General features: G+C 67.4%; 3 protein-coding genes across 3 annotated transcripts in view; 1 reads left to right on the forward strand and 2 right to left on the reverse strand.

The window, feature by feature from the left end:
* Positions 1-4,703, reverse strand: part of CHLRE_09g393321v5 (uncharacterized protein) — a 9,116-nt gene extending 4,413 nt beyond the window's left edge. The window contains exons 1-12 of the mRNA XM_043065676.1: positions 4,481-4,703; positions 4,204-4,329; positions 3,733-3,863; positions 3,195-3,430; positions 2,791-2,884; positions 2,354-2,403; positions 1,972-2,023; positions 1,656-1,690; positions 1,424-1,504; positions 1,162-1,249; positions 688-822; positions 38-121 (exon numbers count right to left, since the gene is read on the reverse strand). Of these exons, the coding sequence (XP_042921207.1) occupies positions 38-121; positions 688-822; positions 1,162-1,249; positions 1,424-1,504; positions 1,656-1,690; positions 1,972-2,023; positions 2,354-2,403; positions 2,791-2,884; positions 3,195-3,430; positions 3,733-3,863; positions 4,204-4,329; positions 4,481-4,550 (1,182 nt within the window). The 5' untranslated portion in view covers positions 4,551-4,703. The remainder of the gene's footprint in view (positions 1-37; positions 122-687; positions 823-1,161; positions 1,250-1,423; positions 1,505-1,655; positions 1,691-1,971; positions 2,024-2,353; positions 2,404-2,790; positions 2,885-3,194; positions 3,431-3,732; positions 3,864-4,203; positions 4,330-4,480) is intronic.
* A 160-nt stretch (positions 4,704-4,863) lies between these two features.
* On the forward strand, positions 4,864-8,865 carry CHLRE_09g393358v5 (uncharacterized protein). Its single transcript, XM_001694617.2, has 7 exons — positions 4,864-5,296; positions 5,377-5,674; positions 5,828-5,893; positions 6,232-6,334; positions 6,714-6,854; positions 7,309-7,392; positions 7,591-8,865. Exons 1-7 carry the CDS (start codon positions 5,179-5,181, stop codon positions 7,864-7,866), a joined length of 1,086 nt encoding a protein of 361 aa, XP_001694669.1. The 5' UTR covers positions 4,864-5,178; the 3' UTR covers positions 7,867-8,865.
* An 84-nt stretch (positions 8,866-8,949) lies between these two features.
* On the reverse strand, positions 8,950-18,743 carry CHLRE_09g393395v5 (uncharacterized protein). The gene is made up of 11 exons (XM_043065677.1): positions 18,194-18,743; positions 17,922-18,003; positions 17,101-17,682; positions 16,823-16,976; positions 16,306-16,406; positions 15,869-15,966; positions 15,097-15,500; positions 14,649-14,923; positions 14,209-14,490; positions 11,076-14,049; positions 8,950-10,852 (listed from the first exon to the last, which is right to left on the reverse strand). Exons 1-11 carry the CDS (start codon positions 18,589-18,591, stop codon positions 9,582-9,584), a joined length of 6,621 nt encoding a protein of 2,206 aa, XP_042921208.1. The 5' UTR covers positions 18,592-18,743; the 3' UTR covers positions 8,950-9,581.
* Between the last annotated feature and the right edge of the window lie 343 nt (positions 18,744-19,086).

Genomic DNA, 19,086 nt, shown 5'->3' on the forward strand with positions numbered 1-19,086 from the left:
CCGCTCCCCCTCCTTCGGCCCGGGGCCGGTGCCGCACCTCCGACTTGATGACCAGGAACTGCCTCCTGTCAAAGTATTTGAACCAGGAGTCCAGATACACCGAGTACACGCCGCGGAGAATCTGCATGTGTGTGGGGGAAAAAAGGAGGAAGGGAAGGTTTATGTGCCCAAGCCTAGCGATGAAGGCCCAACAGCAGGGGTTGTTGTTGTGGTTGCTGGGGCGGCGCGATTGCTTGCAGCCAGGCCGCAAGCAGCATGCAGGTGCTCGGGCATCCGGACGGTGCCTGCGGTCGCGCCGACACGCCGCCAGTGCGGTGCCCGGCGCCCTCCACCTGCCTGCCACACATGCCCACACACCCCCAAGTCCCCAGCCCCACACACCCGGTCTCTGCGAGCGTCACACAGCATCGGTTACGCTGACCTGCGTGTTTCTTCCCTTGCGCTCCCTTTTTCCCGGTCTTGGTTCCGTTGGGACTGGAACAAACTACCCCACCCCGGCCCCCACCCCCCCGCTGTACCCCTGGACGTCGGCACTTCCATCTTGGATACACACCGTTCGCATGAACACGTACACCGCCCCCCACACACAAAGCAGAGGCCACGCTCTCTGCCTCGCTCATTTGCATGGGGTTCGGTTTAGTTTGGGCTGGTATCTACAGCCCTCGCCCCCCCCCCCCGCCCGCCCACCTGGTCTGCGTGGAAGAACACGCGCTCCTCCTGCAGCCCCCACGTCTCGAAGTGCAGCAGGCAGCTGGTGGCGGGGTCCACCTCGGGCGCGTCGGGCGGGGCGGCGCGGGCCTGGCAGCGCTGCAGCGCAGACAGCTGCTCAGAGCGGGAGAGGAGGGGGGAGGACGTCAGAGCGGGAGAAGGTCAAGAGGGGGTGGATCAGGCGGGGCAGGACCGCAGGAGGAAGGGGCGCAAGGACAAGAGGCCGTGGTTATGGACGCCGCGTGCGGTGCTATGGTGATGCTATGTTGATGCTATCGAAGAGCGAGGTATGCGAATGCTGAGCGCGGCCGAGTGCGGTGCATATCCCGCACCTGCAGGTGTCCCCCCTCCCACTGCCTCCTGCGCACCTGCCAGCCCCACTACTGCGTTGCTGCACCTACTCGAAGCCCAGGCAGCAGCAAACGACCCCCCCCCGCCCCGCGCACTGCCGACCTGCTCGTCCACGAAGGCCTCGAAGCCCTGCACGGTGTTGCCGTACTTGGTGTTGTAGTGGCTGTAGCGCCAGAACGAGCTGTACAGCCTGTGCGTGTGCGTGTATGTATGCGCGTGTATGAGCGCAAAAGCTTGTAGTACATACAACAACATAACGATGTCCGCCGTGCGTGCGTGTGTGTTGGTGTGGGACGCACCCCCGCCCCCCATCCGCCCCCGCCCCTGACATCGCCTCAGCGGTGACGCGCCGCCCCCTCCCCACCTCTCTATGGGGTTGCGCAGCATGATGATCATGCGCGGCGGGCGTTTGCCGTACACAGCTGACAACACCAGCGGCAACGACCTGCGAGGGGGGGTGAGGGAGGACGACAGGACGGGATGACGGGAGAGGGAGGCAGGTGTGCCAACTCACACGACATCCACGGGGAGGGAGAAAGGGACGTTCCTGTTGCAGTGCCGCCGCCGACATGGTGTGGAAAACCATTGACACTCACATGTCATTGTACGGGATGCCGATCTTCTTTGCGACCTGCATTACACCGAGAGCAAGACGAAGCGGCCGCGGGGCGGGTGGGACGCAGAGGGGCGCCGTGAGACGCCGTTAGACAGGCGGACGCAAGCCTCAGTGCCGCCAGTGCTCAGTCCTACCACGCGTCGCATCTGCAAGCTATCAGCCTCCGCCGACGGGCACAGTGCCACACACCCAACCACCCACCTGGCAGCTACCTCTCAGTGCCACACACCCAACCACCTGCCACACGCAGCTACCTCTCAGTGCCACACACCCAACCACCACCCGCACGCAGCTACCTGGCGGTCGGCCTGCTGCGACGTGGTGAAGCACTTGTCCAGGCAGACATCCCTGAGGGCAGGTGGCCGGGTGGGCGGGCGGGCGGGTGGGTGTTATTTGTAAGTGGGGGTTACGTTCATCAGTTCATGATTCATGAACGAGAAGGGGGGCTGGAGCAGGTGCTATGTGCCGTGTAGGTGCGGGTGGAGAGGCGCAAGGACGGTGCCGGGCAGCTGGGCGCCGTACGCAGGGCTGGGCAGGGGCGTGGGGTTGGCGCCATGCCAACAGTCCCGCCGCGGCGCCCAGGAGGTGCAATATGCCGGGCGGGACAACAGCGCCCGAGAAGAACAGAGGAGGGCAGGACCGTGGCCCAAGGCAAGGTGCGGTCATGCCGGCACGCACCGCTCCGCACCCTCCTTGTGGTCGTCATGACAACCCTTCCAGCACGGTTGCTGCAGCGGCAGTAGCAGCAGCAACAGTAACAGTTAGCGGACAGTTAGCGGGACAGCGGAAACCGGTGTTCATGCCAGGCCGGCCAAGCTCAGCTGACCCGCAGCTGACCCCCAGCTGCTGCTTGTGAGAGCGCTGGAACCCCTCCCTCCCGCGCGGCCTGCATCCGGTGCATGCACCTGCACGCACACGTGCTGTCCCCATGCATGTCCCCAAAACCCCCCACGGCTTCAGCCACTTGGGCCCAGGCGCCCCAAACCCCCCCGCCACGCCCCTGGTGGGCTTGTTCTGGGTCTTGGTTCGTGTGGGATTGGATCATGCCTGACCCCTCCCCGCTCCCCTCCCCGCTCCCCTCCCCGCTCCCCTCCCCCGGCCCCCGGGCGCCGTACCATGGTGGCGAGGAAGGTGCGGTGCGTGCGCACGCCGGGCGCGTAGTAGAAGGCAAAGGTGCTGGCGCTGCCGTCAATCATCATCTTGGGCTGCCTGCAGGCAGGGGCGCGGGCAGGGGCGCGGGCAGGGCAGGGCGCGGGCAGGTGACGCGAGGCGAGGCAGGGAGCGGCAGTTGTGCGGCAGAGACACAAGTTGGCAGGTGCGTGTTGCGACCTGTTCTCCCCGGGTGCCCCAGACACGGGTATGACTGGTGCCCTGCCGGGGCCAGGCGACTTGAACAGGTCCACGCACCCGGCCTGCGCCCTTACCACCGCCAGCCTACGCCACTCCCCCTGCCTCCTCGCCCCCGCCTCCTGCCCTGCAACCCCTCCCTCCCCCCCCGGCGCTCTCCCCGCACACGCACCTCCGGATCCACGCCTCATCAACCGGCTCCGCCGCCTCCTCCTCCCCGGCCGCTTCGCCCTCCCGACTGCCCGCCCCCTCTCCACTGCCGCCGCCGCCGCCGCTGCCCCCGGTCGCTGCGCCCGGCGCCAGTCGCTGCCAGTCCATGATTTTGTCGGCGCCGGCTTTGAGGCCGCTGAACAGGCCCGCGCTCTTCTTGTCGTGCTCAGCCCAGAAGTGGTAGCGCGACACGTCGGTCTGGGGGGGGGGGATGGGTGGCCAGAGTGGCAGCGGTGGCAAGTGGGCTCCCTTATCCCGCCTCTGGCCGCAGCTCCCGTAACCAGTCCTGGGTGTGGTGCGCCTCAAACCCATCCCAACTTGGGATCTACTCGTTGGGCTTGGGCAGGTTATGACCATGGCATGTGATCCCACCCCCGCCTGTGCTCACTGGCGGCTCGAGAACATGATCATGAATGTACCCCCCATCCCCGCGGGTCCCCCCTCCCGCGCACAAACACACTACATGTCTTATCACACACACACGCGCGCGCCCCCCCCACCTTGACTATGAGCGGGTGCTTGTACACCGCCGCCCACAGCGACTGGCTGCCGCACTGGAAGCCGCCCAGGATCATGGCGGCGGGCAGGCAGCGCACGCCGCTGCGGTTGCCCGCGTCGTCGTCCGCGCTGCCTGAGGAGTGAGGGCGGGAGGAGTGCGGGGCCGTGCGGCGCCCAGGTGTTGGCGGAGTGCAGCAAACCGGAGGAGCCAGTCGGGGACCCTTGAAGCAACCCTGGCTGACGGCTGAGGGATGCGGTGCGTGCATGAGCGCCTAGTGTCTGGGCGGGCTAGGCTAGTGGTGGAGCACGTCCGCGCCCAGTCGCGTCCCTGAGGCCTCAGCCCGAACCAAACCCGTATTCCGCCGGACATGCCCTTCCGTAACAGGTGCGCAAGCACTGATATATTCACTCCCTTATGCTGTTGCCTTGCGCCGCCAGAGCGCTGCCGGCACGCTGCCACGCTGCCCACGCACCCTCGTCGCCGTGGCGCCAGCAGGGGCTGGCTAGCCCCGGCAGGTCAAGGAAGGGGCGGTCGGGCCCGGGGCCGTTGGCGTACAGGTCTGGGTCCAGCACGGCAAGAGCTTCGCGCAGCTCCCAGCCTGCCAGCGTGCAGATGCAGGTACGGGTATAGATGCGCAAGGTGCGGATGCTTGTGGGGAGTAGGGCGAGGCGGGGCAGGTGGGTCGGGTCCCCCCTATAGTAGACAGCCATCCGTGTGCGTGCACCGAACCGCGCCAAACAACAGGTTACCTCGCGGTAAAGCAGCGCCTTGCAGCGCGCGCTGGGCGGAGCCCTCGACCGCTGCAACATTGCCGAGCATTAGTTGCGACTTGAGCACAGGCAACAACGTCAGAAGCAACAATGTTGATGCTTGAAACCGCATGCTATCAATTCAGGGGCGATTGGTGCTCCGCAAACAGTAGCCGATACTCAGTGCTCAAGGCAAGCAGAACTACTGTGCTGCGCAATGAAGGTCTAAACGACTAAGTCAGATATCAATTTATTAGGTATTCATTATGGGAGTTGCTAGCTCCATGTCCCACGGGCCAGAAAGCTTCGCCTGCGAGGGTGCAGTCACTGCATTCCCTGTTGCACTGCATGTTTAAGTACATGAGGCAACAAAATGCGTTAGTGATGCTCCCGGGAGCCAACCGGAGCTCGTAGCTTTCCGCGGGCCCGCGCTCGCGAGGAAGCCGATTTCGCGCCGGCTTACGGTTATATTTCGCACAGAGAATACTACTTAACAGGTTGCAGGCAGTGCGACCCAGGATTGAATGAAGGCGCGCAGGTGCAATCAGCCGGCCGACCCGCTCAAGAGCACCGCGCGAGCCATTTGTTGCCCTCTTTCCCCTTACAAACTGTGTTTTATCACATACAAAAGTCCCCTCGCGTCTGCCGCTAGCTGATGCAACACTGAATAGGGGAGGAAGGAAGAGTCCACTCGAAAAATGGACCAGAACGTGTTTGCTCTGCTCGGAGACGACGAGAATGCGGACCCTCATGTCCTGGCGGCCAAGGCCCCTAAGCCGGTGAAGAAGGAGGCCCCCAAGGAGGAGGCCAAGCCGGGTGAGAGTTGCTTTCGGCATTGCGGCGGCGCCAGCGACATTTCACTGGCTAACTCCGTGCCCGCCTTTCGTGATCTGCAGCCAAGGCTCCTGTTGCCAAGCAGGAGGCTCCCCGCGCCGAGAACGGTGGCCGTGGTGGCCGTGGGCGCGGTGAGGGCGGCCGCGGTCGCGGTGGCAGGGGCGAGGGCCGCGGTCGCGGCCGTCCCTTTGTGGACCGCAACGGCGGCGAGGGTGGTGAGGGCCCTGTGATGGAGCGCACTGACGGCGAGGGTGGTCGCGGCCGTGGTGCCCGCCCCGGCCGCGGTCGCGGTGGCCGCTTCTCTGGCGAGGGCCGCCCGCCCCGCCGCGAGTATGAGCGTCACGACGGCACTGGCCGTGGGTGAGCTGGGTTCCATCGAGCTAAAAGGCATGCGGGTCGGCTTTAAAAGGGATGCAAGTGCAGCATGCGTAAATGGAGCTGGCCCTCCCGTAAGTCACTGGTTAATTCTCGGCAGTTTCTCAGCTCATGGGATCATCTGCTTTTGCTTCGCAGCCACGAGACCGAGAAGCGCCACGGCAGCGGCCGCGGCAACTGGGGCAAGGAGGGCGACGAGGAGAAGTGAGTACAGAGGCCACGACGGAGCAATGCAGCCCAGGCACAAGTAGCTTTAGCTCCAATTTTGTCTGGGATCGACGTGATCACCGCCAGAGCCTGTCGCAAACTCGCGTGTTCTGACGCGGCGGCGGTTTGCGAAGCCACCCTTCAGCACCTACTCGCTGGCTCGCCGACCTGTGTAGCCTAGTTCACAAAATGCTATCGGGCACCTCGTTGCAGCAATTTCGGACTGTCTGCGCGCGGAGACCAGTCGCTCGCTTGCACGATTTGGGCTTTCGAAGTCACTGGAAGCCGTGGCGCAGGTGATTGACCCAGCTGCATTGGCATTTCTACGTTTGCAGGCCCGAGGGCGAGGAGGTGAAGGCCGCCGAGGAGGTGCCCGCTGGCGAGGAGGGCGCCGCTGCTGAGGCCCCCGCCGCTGAGGCCCCCAAGGAGGAGGAGAAGGTCAGCAAGCGCACGCGGCAACCAACGGCCGGGGAAAATCCAGCTCAGTCAGCACATCTGTGGGGAGGATTTCGGAGGGGCGGCGTCATGGCGGAGGCGGAGACAAGGGGTTGGGGCACACTGACCTGCTCTTGGCGCACCCGCCGAGGCGACAGCGTAGGCTAGATCCGGATTCTTCCGTCGATCAGTACCACCGTCTGCTGTCTCGCCGCGGCTCCTGTGCTCACCGCATCGGGCAGAGACCTCCCTTGCGCGGCGCGCTCCTGACCGTACACACGCGTTACACGTGCACGGGTACTGAGCTGCAGCACCCTGCGGCTGTGTCCCCGCCTCCGCCTCAATTTTCGCCTCCGTCTCATTATTGCGACTCCCTAAACAGGAGATGAGCCTGGAGGAGTACGAGGCCCTGATGGCGGAGAAGAAGAAGGCGCTGAACAAGTCGGCGGAGGCTAAGAACGTGGACCCCAACGCGGAGCTGAAGGGCCTCAAGGTGTTCACCAAGCAGTCCACCGAGGAGCAGGTGCGTGGGGCGCTGGGGGAGAATACTGTGGCGGGGATGGCGGGGTTAAGAACAAGGGGTCAGTGAGGAAGGGGCGGGGAAGCGAAGCTGGTCGGGGTGGACGTTGCGAAGGGAGCGATGGCGCGTGGAGCGTATGGAGCGTGTGAGACGGGGCGGGCTTCAGGGCAAAGGCGTCGGGGGGTTGGTGGGTGCTACCTCGGGCAGAAGGGAACGGTGTGCGGGCTGGAGAGGAGGGCAGGGCCGGGCGTCGTCTGGTTGAGCGGAGGGATGCTGGGGGCGTCATCATAACGGGTATCAGTCCTTGAAAGGACAGGCCTGTCTGCCCGCAACGGCAGAAGGCGTGCTCCACGCTCTTGGCTTCATGACGCGGGCGCACATGTCACGCATGTAGTAGTTCACAGCGAACTCAACACGGAACTCGCCCCTCTGTGTCCATCCCGCCGTTTCTCTCCAGGGCCTGGACCTGGCCGCCGTTGAGAAGAAGAAGGCTGAGGCTGAGCGCGCCGCCAAGGAGGCCGCCGCCGCCTCCAAGGCCAAGGTGCGTGCCGCCTTCAGGGACAGCAGGCGGCAGCAGGGTTTGGGGCGTCAATGCCCGCGCAGCGGGTTTGGTTGCGCACGGGTTCTGCACAGCGGGCCGAGGGGTGCGCTTTGCATGTGTGAGGCAGGGTCAGGGCCGTATTGTCCTTCCGTGCCAGCGCGTTGAAATCGGCTATTTCCCTGTGTTTTGTTGCGACAGCCCGTGATCGAGACCGGCTTCCGCATTGAGTCCGCCGAGAGCGCCGGCCGTGGCGGCGAGGGCGGCCGTGGTGGCCGTGGCGGCCGCGGTGGCCGCGGCGGCCGCTTCAGCGACCGCCCCCAGAGCGCCCGCGGCGAGGGCCGTGGCGAGGGCCGCGGCGGCCGCGGTGGCCGCGGCGGCGAGGGCCGTGGCGAGGGCCGCGGCGGCCGCGGCGAGGGCCGTGGCCGCGGCGCCGCCCCCGCCATGGACGAGAGCCACTTCCCGGCTCTGTCCTAAGCGGACGGTGCAGTCGCGATCGCGACGGCCGGCATCATGCAGCGCGCGCCTGTAGCCCTGCTGGCGCCATGGCGAGCGGCTTCTGGTGCAACGGACTGGTTTTTGATACAGAGCTGGGCCGCTGAGCGAGGGAGCCTGCGGAGCCGGGGCGGCGACAGGGCGGCAGGCGTGCGCAATGTGTGGCGCCGCCCACAGCAGAGCACGCCGACAAACGCGGAGGCGCAGCGCAATGCGAACGTGAGCATAGGGAGTCCAGCAGCAGCACAAGCGCGGGTTGAGGAAGCGCCGGTGGGGGCCCTCTCTAGGGAAGACGGAGAGATTGAGCAACGACGGGGGGTGGTTCCCCGTTTTGACAGCAAGAACAAATCACGATACCCGACGGTGGCGTGTGCAGGGGTGACTGTGTGTGGCAGGGATAGTCAGTGCGATGGTCCCCGCAGGCGCAGGAGGAGTGTGTTGCCGGGTACGGCTTAGTACAACGTTGTTTGAGGTTCAATCGCAGAAGAGGCTGTGCCGAGGACGTGAGGGCGTGGTGATGCTGCATGGGCGGCGTGCCCATGCAGTGGCAGCGCCAGAACTGGGGCTGTTGCCATGGTCAAGCGGAAATGGAGTGTTGGTAATGTTGGGCGACGTGCTCTCAGGATTCAGTTGGATTTTCGCCTGTTCTTCAGTGTCTAGGCTTGCGTTGGCGTGTCGAGCATTCGCTGCGCATTCTTGTCCTGCCGCGGCTTCGGCACAAGGTTTTTGGGGCGGAGCAGCTCGGGAGAGCGGGACGCTGGAGTGCATGAGTGAGAGGACACGTTGGCTTCGACATTTCCTCCTTGGTGGTATCGTCAGGATTTTTAGGACCGGTAGGGATAAATGCCGGATGGGTAGGGAGGGACCGGGGTGTGCTTCCGCTGTGCTGCTGGATAATCCATGCAAAAGAAATCTGTCTCGATCCCTTGTTCCTCACTGTCTCATTAACAAGTTGGCTTGGTCTTAACCATTCCGAGAACCAGGGGCATCGTAATGGAGACAACAGCTGCCCCCAGGCGGGCGAATGACAACCGTTCAGTCAGTCAGCAAAGTAAGCTTGCACGCAGCCAGCCCATGTTACACTCAGCTGTCAAGCCTTAGACAAGCAAGTCACGCGTCTCAGCCAGGTTTGATGAATGCACATGCTCACCCTGCATCCTACACTGCTTTCTGCCGAGACGCCGAGTCACGCCCGCTGTACTCACCGACACGAGGGCCCGAACTTCATACCATCCAAGTGATCAAACAGGCCGGGCCCGGGACTACTAGACTCCGTGACTCCAGGAGGGATGGGGAGGGATGGCGGCATGGAGCGCCCCAAAGAGTGGGCGCCCAGAGTGAGCGCTGTGCCATGGAACCCCGTTAACCCCGGCAGATGCGAGCCCTAGCAGCTAGCGCATTCTACGAATTGCCGACTGCATAGGGCGCGATGTCTACTACACCCCTATCGGCCCACGCCTCGTCAGTCTTCATGCCTGCCAGTATCCGTCGTACGAATTTGCAGACGCCCGCCCTAAGGATTGCGCCAACTCTCCTGCACGTTCAGTTCATTGCGTTACCTAGCACTTTCGCCCACCTGCTGTCCTGCCTACGCTTAACAACCTACCCAGTTGGCGAAGAACCATGGCAGCCGCGTCGCGCCTACTTGCCAAATGCATTGCGTCATTTGCCTGCCCTCGCCTATTGTACGAGCTTCCTCATCCTAATGGCGAGCCGGGTGCGGGCTCTGCCGGTGCGCGCGCGGGCGGTGCCTCTTGTGGACCATCCGTCACCGCCGGAGCCGTCGCGCCAGCCACTGCAGCAAACGCTGTGTCCAGCCGTACAGGCACGACCGGTCGGACAGCTTCCTCTGCTACAGCACCAGACGGCAACCTGCGTGCGGCCGCGCCGTCGCTCTCGGATGCGGAGGACGCAGCAGCTGAGGGTGGCAGGCCGCCGGGCGCCGCTCCAACAACACCGGCCGCGTTCCCCTCGCCAGCGCTACCGGCCGCTGCGTCGGCCTGCCCAGGCGCCTCCCGCTTCGCAGCGGGGGCCGCCGCGCTTCCAGCTCCGATACTGCTTGCAGCCGAGCTGCCGGCGGCAGCGGCGACGGAGCCGCGGCTCCCCGCCAGCAGCTGACGCAGCTGCGCTCCGCCTGCCGATGACGGCGGTGCCACGGTCACCACAGACGGCGCCGAGGCGCCCCCGCGACCCCCGCCCGCACCCGCGGCGCCACCACCGCCGCCATGGCGGCCGCCGCTGCTGCCCCCGCTGCCCGCACCGCTGTTGCCCATCCTCGCCGCACCCGACGACGCCGCCGGCGGTGGCCCGCGGTGCCCACCGCCGCCGCTGCCACTGCTCCCAACACCAACGCCGCCACGCGCCGCCGCGCCTGCACTTCCAGTCGAACCCGTTGCAGCCGCCGCCGCCGCCGCCGCCGCCGCCGCCGCCGCCGCCGCCGCCGCCGAGGCGGTGGCGCGCATGCGGCTGCGCTCCAGCGCGCCCGCCAGGTGGCGCATGAGCGTGTTGCTGCGGCCCAGCAGCGGCGCGTCGTCGTCGTCGCCGTGCTCGTCCATGTCATCGTGCGTGGCGCTCTCGTACACGCTGCCGTACTCCTGCAGCGGGCTGTAGCCGCCGTAGCCCTCGCCCTCGTCGCTGTCGCCCTCGCCTGTGCCCGTGGTAGCGCCTGCGGCGGCGGCGCCGCTGCCACCGCCGAAGCGCAGCCGGCGGCGGCGGCCCGCCGCCGCGGCTCCGACGCGGCCGCGGCGGGCGCCGCCGGCGGCGGCGGCGGCGCCAAAGGCCCCGCTGTCCTCGGCGTAGTCGTCGCCGCCGTCGCTGATGTCGTCGGAGGAGAAGTCCTCGGAGGGCGTGGAGGAGCCGCCCAGCCGCCGGCTGTCGGTGCGAAGGAAGGAGGGTGTGGGCAGGCTGCCGCCGCCGCCGCCGCCGGGGGAGGCTGCGGCCACCGCAGCGGCGGCCCAGGCGCCGGAACCTGCACAGCGCCGGGAGTAGGGGGGTTCCATTCATGATTAGTTAAGGAAGTGGTAGACGGGGGATGAAATACGGTAACCGGCGATTTTCTTCTGTTCCCCAGGCGCCGGCTGGGGACGCACAGCATAGTTGCAGGCAGGCGCGCACAATACAAACCCCAATGTTGCATGCATTACAGCCTACAAAGTGTAAGCTGGCGGCCGAACCCCTGCCCTGCCACCAACCTGCAAACGCGCTTGCCCCAGCCGTGCCGTCCGCGACCGGGCGAGTGCCCAGCGGCTTCGGCGAGGCCACGGACGGCTGCCGTGAGGTGGGCACGGACGTCAGCGGCTGCTCCGTGCCGCCGCCGGCTTCGCCAGACATGGAGACCCGCATCGACGGCACTGCTGATGTTAACGCCGAGGCGGACGCTACTGCTGCCGGCGCGCCCGCAGGCACCGCTGTCGGTGCCTGTCCGGGCTCCAGCGCGGTTGGGTGCTGAGCCTGCTGCGACAGCATGGCTGAGGTGACGGCACCCGACGGCCGCCTTGAGCTAACCGGGCTGGCGGAGGCGGCAGCGACCGCGGAGGTGGACGCAAGCGCGCCGGCTGCTGCTGCTGATGGCGGCGAAGCCTCCATTGCAGCCGGCACCGCCTTACTCAAGCTGTTTGACTCCCATTCGCCGCCGCTAAAGGACGGTGCCGTTGCCGTCGCCGGGCCCGAGGACTGAACGCCGTTGCCGGAGGGCGTACTGGTATCCGTGCCTTCGCCCGCAGCCTGCAGCCGCCCGGCGGCGTGGGTGCCGGAGTGGTGGCTGCGGTGCTGCCGGTGGTGGTGCTGGCGGTGGTGGCCGTCGTGGCTGCCGCCGCCGGCGGGCGCCTGCTGCTGCTGCTGCTGTGCCGGCGGCACGGGGGGTTCAGTCACGCCGTCCATTTGCCGGTCCAGGATGGCGGACGCCACCGCCGCCGCCAGCACTTCATCGGAGCAGTGGTCGCCGAAACGCGACAGGGCGTTAGCTGCCGCGACGGCGGCGGCCGCCGCCGTTGGCGCGTCCAGCAGCACTGGTGGGGGCCCCGACAATGCCGAGGGAGCGGCGCCCAGGTCAGCGGCGGCGGCAGGGGTGCCTGAAGGCAATGGCGGGGCAGCGCCGGAGGCGCCCGTGGCATCGGAGCGCTTGCTGAAGACCGGGGCGGCGGCAGCCGCGCCGTTGCACACGGCGGTCGCGGCGGATGACTCGGTGGCCGTGCCGTTGGCCTTGCCCAACGCTGCGACGCTGCCGCTCGCGTCTTCAGAACCGCGAACTCCACCACCGGCATCTTCGGCTCGTGACGCAGGGGCTGCGGCTGCGGCGCTGGGCTGAGCTGGCGCCGGCGCCGGCGCCGCCGTCACCGCCGCCGTCGTCGCGGCAACCGTGCCGGCACCGCCACTGACAGGTGCGGCAGTGCCGCTTACGTCCATGTTCCTGAGCCATGCTGGCAGCACTGCATCCAGGTGCTGCCGTTGCTCCTCAGAAAGCCCCGCGGCTGCCGGCGCTGCATCGGCGGCGGCGGCGCCGCCGCCGTCACTGGCAGCACCGCCGCCAGCAACCCCGGTGACGAAACCGCTGCCGCTGCCAAGCAAACCACCACCACCACCACCACTACCGGCACCGCAGCCGCTGCACACGCCCGCGCCGGCACCGCCCAGCACGCCACCTCCCACGGCGCCTGCACTGCTGGCGTGCGCGGCGGGTGACGTGGCGATGTCCGCCGGCAGCGTGGAAGCCGGTGGCGACCATGGCACACCCACGGCCGCGTGCAGTGCCTGCGATGCTGTGTGCGGAGCCGAGGACCCACGGGCGCCCGGCACAAAAGGCGAGGAGGTCCCTGGCGACTGGCCGCAAGGAACGGACGCCCCTCCCCAGCAGCCGCCCGTGGAGTCCTGGGAGCTACGTGCGAAGGAGGCCAGTAGGGAGCCGGCAGTGCCAGCGCCGACGGGGCTGGCGCGCGGGCTTGGGCTGGCGCGGACCGGCAGCAGCATCCCTGCCGCCGGGCCGCCGCCAGCGGGGTCGCGGCATGGGATAGCTATGGCCGAAGCAGCCATCGCCGCTGCCGCTGCGGCCGCGTCCGCTGCAGGCTCGGCGTGGGGCCCCGGGGTCGGAGACCTGGGCGCCGCAACGCCGGGTGCTGCGTCTGGTGCTGAGGGTGCTGCCGTGGAGGGGTCCGGCGTGGGCGCGGCTCGCAGCTGCCCAGAAGCGCTGCAGACCTGCGGCGAGGGCGAGCGTGGCGGCAGCGACGGCCGCGGCGCGCAGGGCGACCCCGGCTGCGACACGGGTGGCAGCGCACCCGCTGGCAGGCCCCCATTCGGCTGCGGCTGCTGCGACTGCTGGCGGGCTAAGTGCAGCAGGCCTGATAGCACCGCGGGCCCACGCATAGGCGAGCCGCTGCCGCACACGCCACACACACCGCCGCCGCCGCCGCTTGGGCCGCTGCCGCCTGGACCCGCAACCGCGGCGCTGCCGTTCAGGCTGCTGCGGTCGCCGTGCGGCGGCGCCGAGGCCTGGATCTGGAGCCCGTGCAGCCCGCGTGCCTCATCCTCCTCCTCCTTCCTGTCCGCCTCCCGCTCTGGACCGGCGGCGCTGCCGGCAACTGCAGACCCAAAGCTGGCTTCGCCTCCGAGCTGGCTGTCGAGGCCTGCAGGCGGCAGCGGCGCAGCCGCCGCCGTCCCCAGCCGCAGGCCTGATGTCCCCGGCGCCGCGCCTTCCAGCGGCGTTGCATCGGCGCTGCTGCTGCGAACCTTCCCCGCCGCGGCGTCCACCCGGCGGGGCAGCGGCGACGCGCGCACGCTGCGTATCCCCTCCGCAACCTGCGGCGGCGAGAACGCCACCCCACTGTCCAGTAGCTGTAAGCTGTCGTCCTCGCCGCTGTCTTCGGACCGCCTGCGCTCCTCGCTGTCGCTCGCGCCGGAGGCCACCAAGTCAACGGCTTGAGCGTGACGGCTGGGCCGCCTGTGCCTGTCGCCGCTGCCGCTGCCGTTGCTTGCATTCGCCGACAGCAAGGGCGGCCGCTGCAGCAGCGCCCCTTGCTGCGGCCGGTGCGACGGCGACCCGATCTGTGGGTGTTGCTGCTGTTGCTGCTGTTGCTGCAGCTGCTGCAGTTGCTGCTGTTGCTGCGTCAGCAGAGCCAGCTGCTGCGCCGCGTCGCGCGGGCTGCTGTGGCTCCCCCGGCGGTTCTCGACCTCCTGCAAGCAGCAAACAGAGAGTTGCAGGGCGTTCGGCAGCGGACAGGACGTGGCAGCCCACACGTCTGCAGCGCTCTCAAGGAGCGGCGCAATCCTTGCGGCAAGGCCAGGAGCTACAAGCCAGGATCCCGGAGTCGGGAGCCAGGAGTCGGGACGCACCGGCGGCATGGGGAAGTGCAGCGGGTGGCTGCGAGGGCCCTGGCCGTGCTGCTGCAGCCTGGGACTTCGCGGCTGGTGCGGGGATGAGGGAGGCCGAGTCGCGGCCGCCGGCGGCGCGCCTCCGCCCCCTGTGCTGCTAGCTGCGTCAGGCGTGCCCGCGACGCCCGGGCAGGCACCGCCGCCACCACGGCCGCCGACAACATGCTCCAGCACTGCCTGGTGCGTGGCGGGAGAGCCGTTGAGTTGCGCGTGCGCGTCCGCCACGGCCGGGGGATGTTGGACCTGCGACAGCAGCACGCATGTCGGGCTTTCTAATTGGCGGCGTGCGTAGGCCCTGACTAGGCTAGCTGCAACTTGCATCAGTATGGCAGCGTCGGTGTGCGCAACAAGACTCCGGCGAGGCCTGGTGCGGGATGCATCTACAGTGGTGTCGCGCTTACCTGGAGTCCGCTGCGCGCCGCGGAGCTGCTGCTTCGTGCTGCTCCCGGCGCGCTGCCACCATTCGTCGCGTCCGCAACAATGCCCTGCTCCGCAGCCAACGCCTCAGCGGTGGTGCTGGCATCCGGCGCAGCCGCCGGCCCCGAATCCGGCCCTATCCCCAGTCCCAGGCCCAGCGCGGCTTGGGCATGCGCCTGCCCTGCCGCCGGCGCGGAATCCCTGTGGAACACGCGCGGCGAGCCCAGCACCCGCGCGGCCTGCCATGTGCCCGAGTTTTCTGCGGTAGGGGAGGCAGCGAAACACACGACCCAACTGGGCGTTCATACAGGATTAGGGCGTACGCAGGCAGGTTGGCTCCGCGCGCAGATGCACGTTTGTCCCGGGTAGGGGGGGGGGCTTCCGGCCTTGTAGACGCAAAGGTGCGCAGCCATCGACAACGCGCCGTCTCACCTCGCCGCACCGATATCGCTGCCACCGCTGCCGCCAGTCCACCTGCCGGCGCTGACGCACCTCCTCCCCCGCTCCCGCCCGCGGCGTGGTGCCCGTTGCCGCTGTCGCTCACGCCTGACCCCGCCGGCGGCGGACCTGCAGCCAGCGACGCCTGCCCGGCCGCGCCCTGTCCCGGCGCTCCTGCCGCCGCCGTAGCTGCCACCGGCCCCGCTGGCCCTGCAGCCGCCGCGCCGCCGTTACCGCCGCCGTTGCCACTACCTTTGCCGCCGCCGGCGCCACTGTTGGCCGCGGCTGCCGCCGCCGCCAGGCCGTCCACGACTCCGCTGTACTCGCTGTGCAGCATGCGCATGGTGCCGGAGCCGGCGTCCAGCACCGCCTCGCCCTTCATCATGCGCTTCAGGCAACTGTGTTGCAAAGCACAACACAGGGAATCAAAGCGCAAACACAGTGTGTGAGATGCAGCAACGCGAGGGTGCGGGCAGCTGCGTGTGCGGCAGCAGGGGCAGGGCGGTTCCAGGCACGAGTGGGGCGTGTGCAGGGATGGGCAGGCCCGTGGCGCATACGTGCCTGATCCTGATACAATCATTGTGATTAAGAAGCAAAGCATCCCGGAAGATGGGGTGGGTGGTGCCGGTGTTCGCTTAGTGACACCCGCATCTTAGCATGCGAGCCCAACCAGCGGAGCGCGGGGGACGGAGGAGGGGCTGTAAGAATCTTAAGGGGAGTGGCCGAGTGTGAGCAGCGGTGGCTGCTGGGTCCCGCGCGGCCTCACCCCAGCAGTGTGAGGTGGATGAGGCCCACGGAGCGGTCGATGTTGGAGTTCTCCACGCAGGGGATGGCGTGCTTCTCCGCCTTGCGCAGCAGGTACTCCTAAGGCATGAGGGGCAGCGCGGAGCAGGGGCAGAGGGAGGCAGGGTCAGAGGGAGGCGGCGGGGGACAGTGCGATGCAGGGTGAGAGCAAGGGCTGGGCGCAGCCGCTGCAGTCGCTGTAACACGAGGTGAGTGACGGACAACACGAAGCCGCGGTAAAGCCGTCAGGTCAGAGTGGACCACACTAAAACGCTACAAGTCACACCAGTGCATGCTGGGATTGCTGGCCCCCGGCCCAATGCCCCCTCCCCCCTCGGATCTGGTACGGTAAGTGGTAACCCGCAGGGCGCCGGTCATGCACGACCCCTCCCGCCTCCGCCCTTCCGGGCGCGGGCGCACCTGGATCCAGCGGATGTTCTTCATGTTCTTGACGTACTTGTTTTTGTTGGGGTCCATCGTCATGTACTTGGCGCGAACAGCCATGCGCTCCACGTGCTTGCCTGCAGAGCACAGAGCACACATGTGAAGTGTCGCCGCAGGTGACGCGCATACGAGCGGGACGCGAGGAAGAAGGACGCGGCGGCAGCAACGACAACGAGGCGGGCGCGCGTAAGTCACACACCGCGGCACACTTTCAGTAGCGGTCGCAGACACCGTGCATAGACACAACGCACGCTCGGCAACGCCCCCGCCGCTCCCAGGCTTGTGCCGCTCCAGCCAGCCTCCATCCCTGCACAACAACACCTCAACACCTGCCAACAGCCTCCCGGCCTTCCGACCCATGCGCCACCTCGCCTCCGCCCCTGCCCCTGCCCCTGCCCCTGCCCCTGCCCCTGCCCCTGTCCCCGCCCCCGCCCCCGCCCCTGCCTCCCGCCCCTGCTCCTGCCCCTGCCCCTGCCCCTGCCTCCCGCCCCACCCTCGCTCTTGATGTAGACCAGGAAGGGCACCACGCCGGGGTGCCTCGCCGCCAGCCGCAGCACCAGCCCCACGTGCAGGTGCACGCCCTCCACCACCAGGCTCTGCCGCCGCGCCTCGAAGCCGCTGATCAGCTGCTCCAGCTGCTCGCTCACCTGCGCCGGCGCGGGAGAGGCAGTCCGGAGGCACGGGGCCGGGATCAGCTCTGTGGGGCGGACACGACTCAGCGAGCGAGCGGGCGGGCTAGCTGGTCAGGTTACGGTACGTGACGCCACCTACCAGCTCGCACTGCGCCTTGTAGCCGCGAATCGCTAGCTCGTGAGGCGACAGCGCCGCAAGGCCTCCGCCCGCGCCCGCGCCCCCGTTTTGGTTGGGGCGGGACGGCGGCTGCGGCTGTGACGCGTCACGCCCGGCCGCTGCCTCCTCCCCTGCCACCTTCGCTGCGGTCGCTGGCCCTACCCCTGCAGTCGTCCCACTCAGGCCGCCACTTGCCAACGTCCCACCCCCACCATCCGGGCCCACATCTCCCTGCTCCGCCCCCCGCCCCGCCCCGTCCAGTTCTGCTGCGGCGGCAACCGCCGCCTCTCCGGCAGCAACCGCCACCGCCTCCGCTGCCACCGACACGCCCGCTTCTGCTGCAGCAGCTGTCTCTGCTACAGCCGCCACCTGCTGCTGCTGCTGCTGCTGCTGGCGGGCGGCGGCGTGCCTCGCCTCGTCCAGTGCGTGCTGCTGCCTGAGCGCCTCTCCGGCCTCGTAGGTGGAGGCGAACAGCAGCGGCGTCTCCTCGCGGCGGGTGAAGCTGCGCAGCATGTGCCGCACGCTGTCGGTGGACAGCACCGTGCTGATGCCCAGGCGGCCGGCCTGTAGATAGATTACGTGTGAGGTGGTGTGGAGTCTCATGTGTGGGGATGTGGGTTGGGGCGCGCCGGGCGGAAGGAGGCCGGGGGAGTATGGGGCAGGCTCAGCGGGCGGGAGAACGCGGCTACTGCACTGGGGCGGGCATGTATGACAGCCGCGGCGCCCCGGTGCAGACAGTCAGCCCCTTGGATAGGTGTGCGAACCCTTGCGCAGAGGTGTGACAGGCCGCAGGCCGCACGCACCAAGATCGACGCAAGCGTGGACTTGCCGCTGCCGCTGGTGCCGCATAGCAACACGATGATGTGCCGCCGTCGCTCCTTCAGGCTGCGAGAGGTCCGGCCAAACCAGCAGTAGGTTACGTCATCAACATCAAGCGAGCGATTTTATGGCTGTAACTTGCATCCGACGTCAGTGTAACCCGTCTCGGTGGTCAAGCAGAGACGCGTCGGGCCGTGCCGTGTCTGCCCTCTTCCCTCTACCATACTGCGCTCGGGCCCTCCTACATGCCTCTCACCTGCACGCTGCCTTGATTTCGTCCGAGGACGGCACATACTTGTAGTTGTACTCCGTGAGGGTGCTGCAGACGAGCTCATAGAACTCCGAGCGTGGCATCGTCACATACACAGCACCCTCGTCGTGACTGCCCACGCCCCATAGCTGCCGGCTGCCCGAAGCGAATTTGCTTCCTTCGGCGGTGAAGCGCTCCAGCTTTTGGAAGACCAGCTGGGCGGCCTTGTATGCATGGCGGGGTTTGCAGCCCATGAACTGCAACATTCCCCGGATAGCATCGCGCGTGTAGCGAGCTCCCGACGGCTTATTCTCAGATGTTGGGCAGTCCAGCCCTTTCGTGACCACGACGAACGCCACGCTCGCGCGCGCGGGCCCCGGCGCGACCCCGCTCGCCTGCTCCATATCCTCGCCCGTTGAGAGTTGATTAGCTCATTTATAGCCTACACAAGAAAAGAAGCCGTCTGCCTGTGAACTGGCCTTGGACCCGGCGAAAACAGTCCATTTTGCATGTATGGCGCGAAGAGCTCTTCGCCTAGCCTAGCTAATCATACGAGAATACCTGCATTAAGATGTGTGTAATTAAATGTTTCAAGCGAACGTGGACTTGCTGCTGCCCGGTGCTGCCCTCAGGTGACGCGTGCACCTTCTCGCGTGTGCAGCGGCCACGACCCCGCCCTCCACTCCTACCCATCGGCCCGTCCTCGCCTTGAGGCCGTATGCTCCCCGGCCCTGCTACGTACTACCAGGGCTCCTATCTTGATGTCTCCAGACATTAATCGGCCATTTTGACTGTTTTTCCTAGACATTCCTCCCGGGGGCTAATGTCTGGGGCTAGACTTGATTGGACCGGGGTTGTCCGAATTCCTGTGGGAAAGTCCCCAAACCGCATGTGCCCAG

The sequence above is a fragment of the Chlamydomonas reinhardtii genome, chromosome 9 (assembly GCF_000002595.2).
Source record: "Chlamydomonas reinhardtii strain CC-503 cw92 mt+ chromosome 9, whole genome shotgun sequence".
NCBI classification, from domain to species: domain Eukaryota; kingdom Viridiplantae; phylum Chlorophyta; class Chlorophyceae; order Chlamydomonadales; family Chlamydomonadaceae; genus Chlamydomonas; species Chlamydomonas reinhardtii.

Bases quoted from the DNA above. Each gene is read 5' to 3' on its own strand.
- CHLRE_09g393395v5 (XM_043065677.1), bottom strand. From the start codon at position 18,591: ATGGAGCAGGCGAGCGGGGTCGCGCCGGGGCCCGCGCGCGCGAGCGTG. The intron at 18,004-18,193 runs GTGAGAGGCATG...GACCTCTCGCAG, and splicing joins GAAATCAAGGCAGCGTGCAG to CCTGAAGGAGCGACGGCGGC. The intron at 10,853-11,075 runs GTTGGTGGCAGG...GGCGCTGTGCAG, and splicing joins TGGGGCAAGCGCGTTTGCAG to GTTCCGGCGCCTGGGCCGCC.
- CHLRE_09g393358v5 (XM_001694617.2), top strand. From the start codon at position 5,179: ATGGACCAGAACGTGTTTGCTCTGCTCGGAGACGACGAGAATGCGGAC. The intron at 5,297-5,376 runs GTGAGAGTTGCT...CGTGATCTGCAG, and splicing joins CAAGGAGGAGGCCAAGCCGG to CCAAGGCTCCTGTTGCCAAG. The intron at 6,335-6,713 runs GTCAGCAAGCGC...CTCCCTAAACAG, and splicing joins CCCCCAAGGAGGAGGAGAAG to GAGATGAGCCTGGAGGAGTA.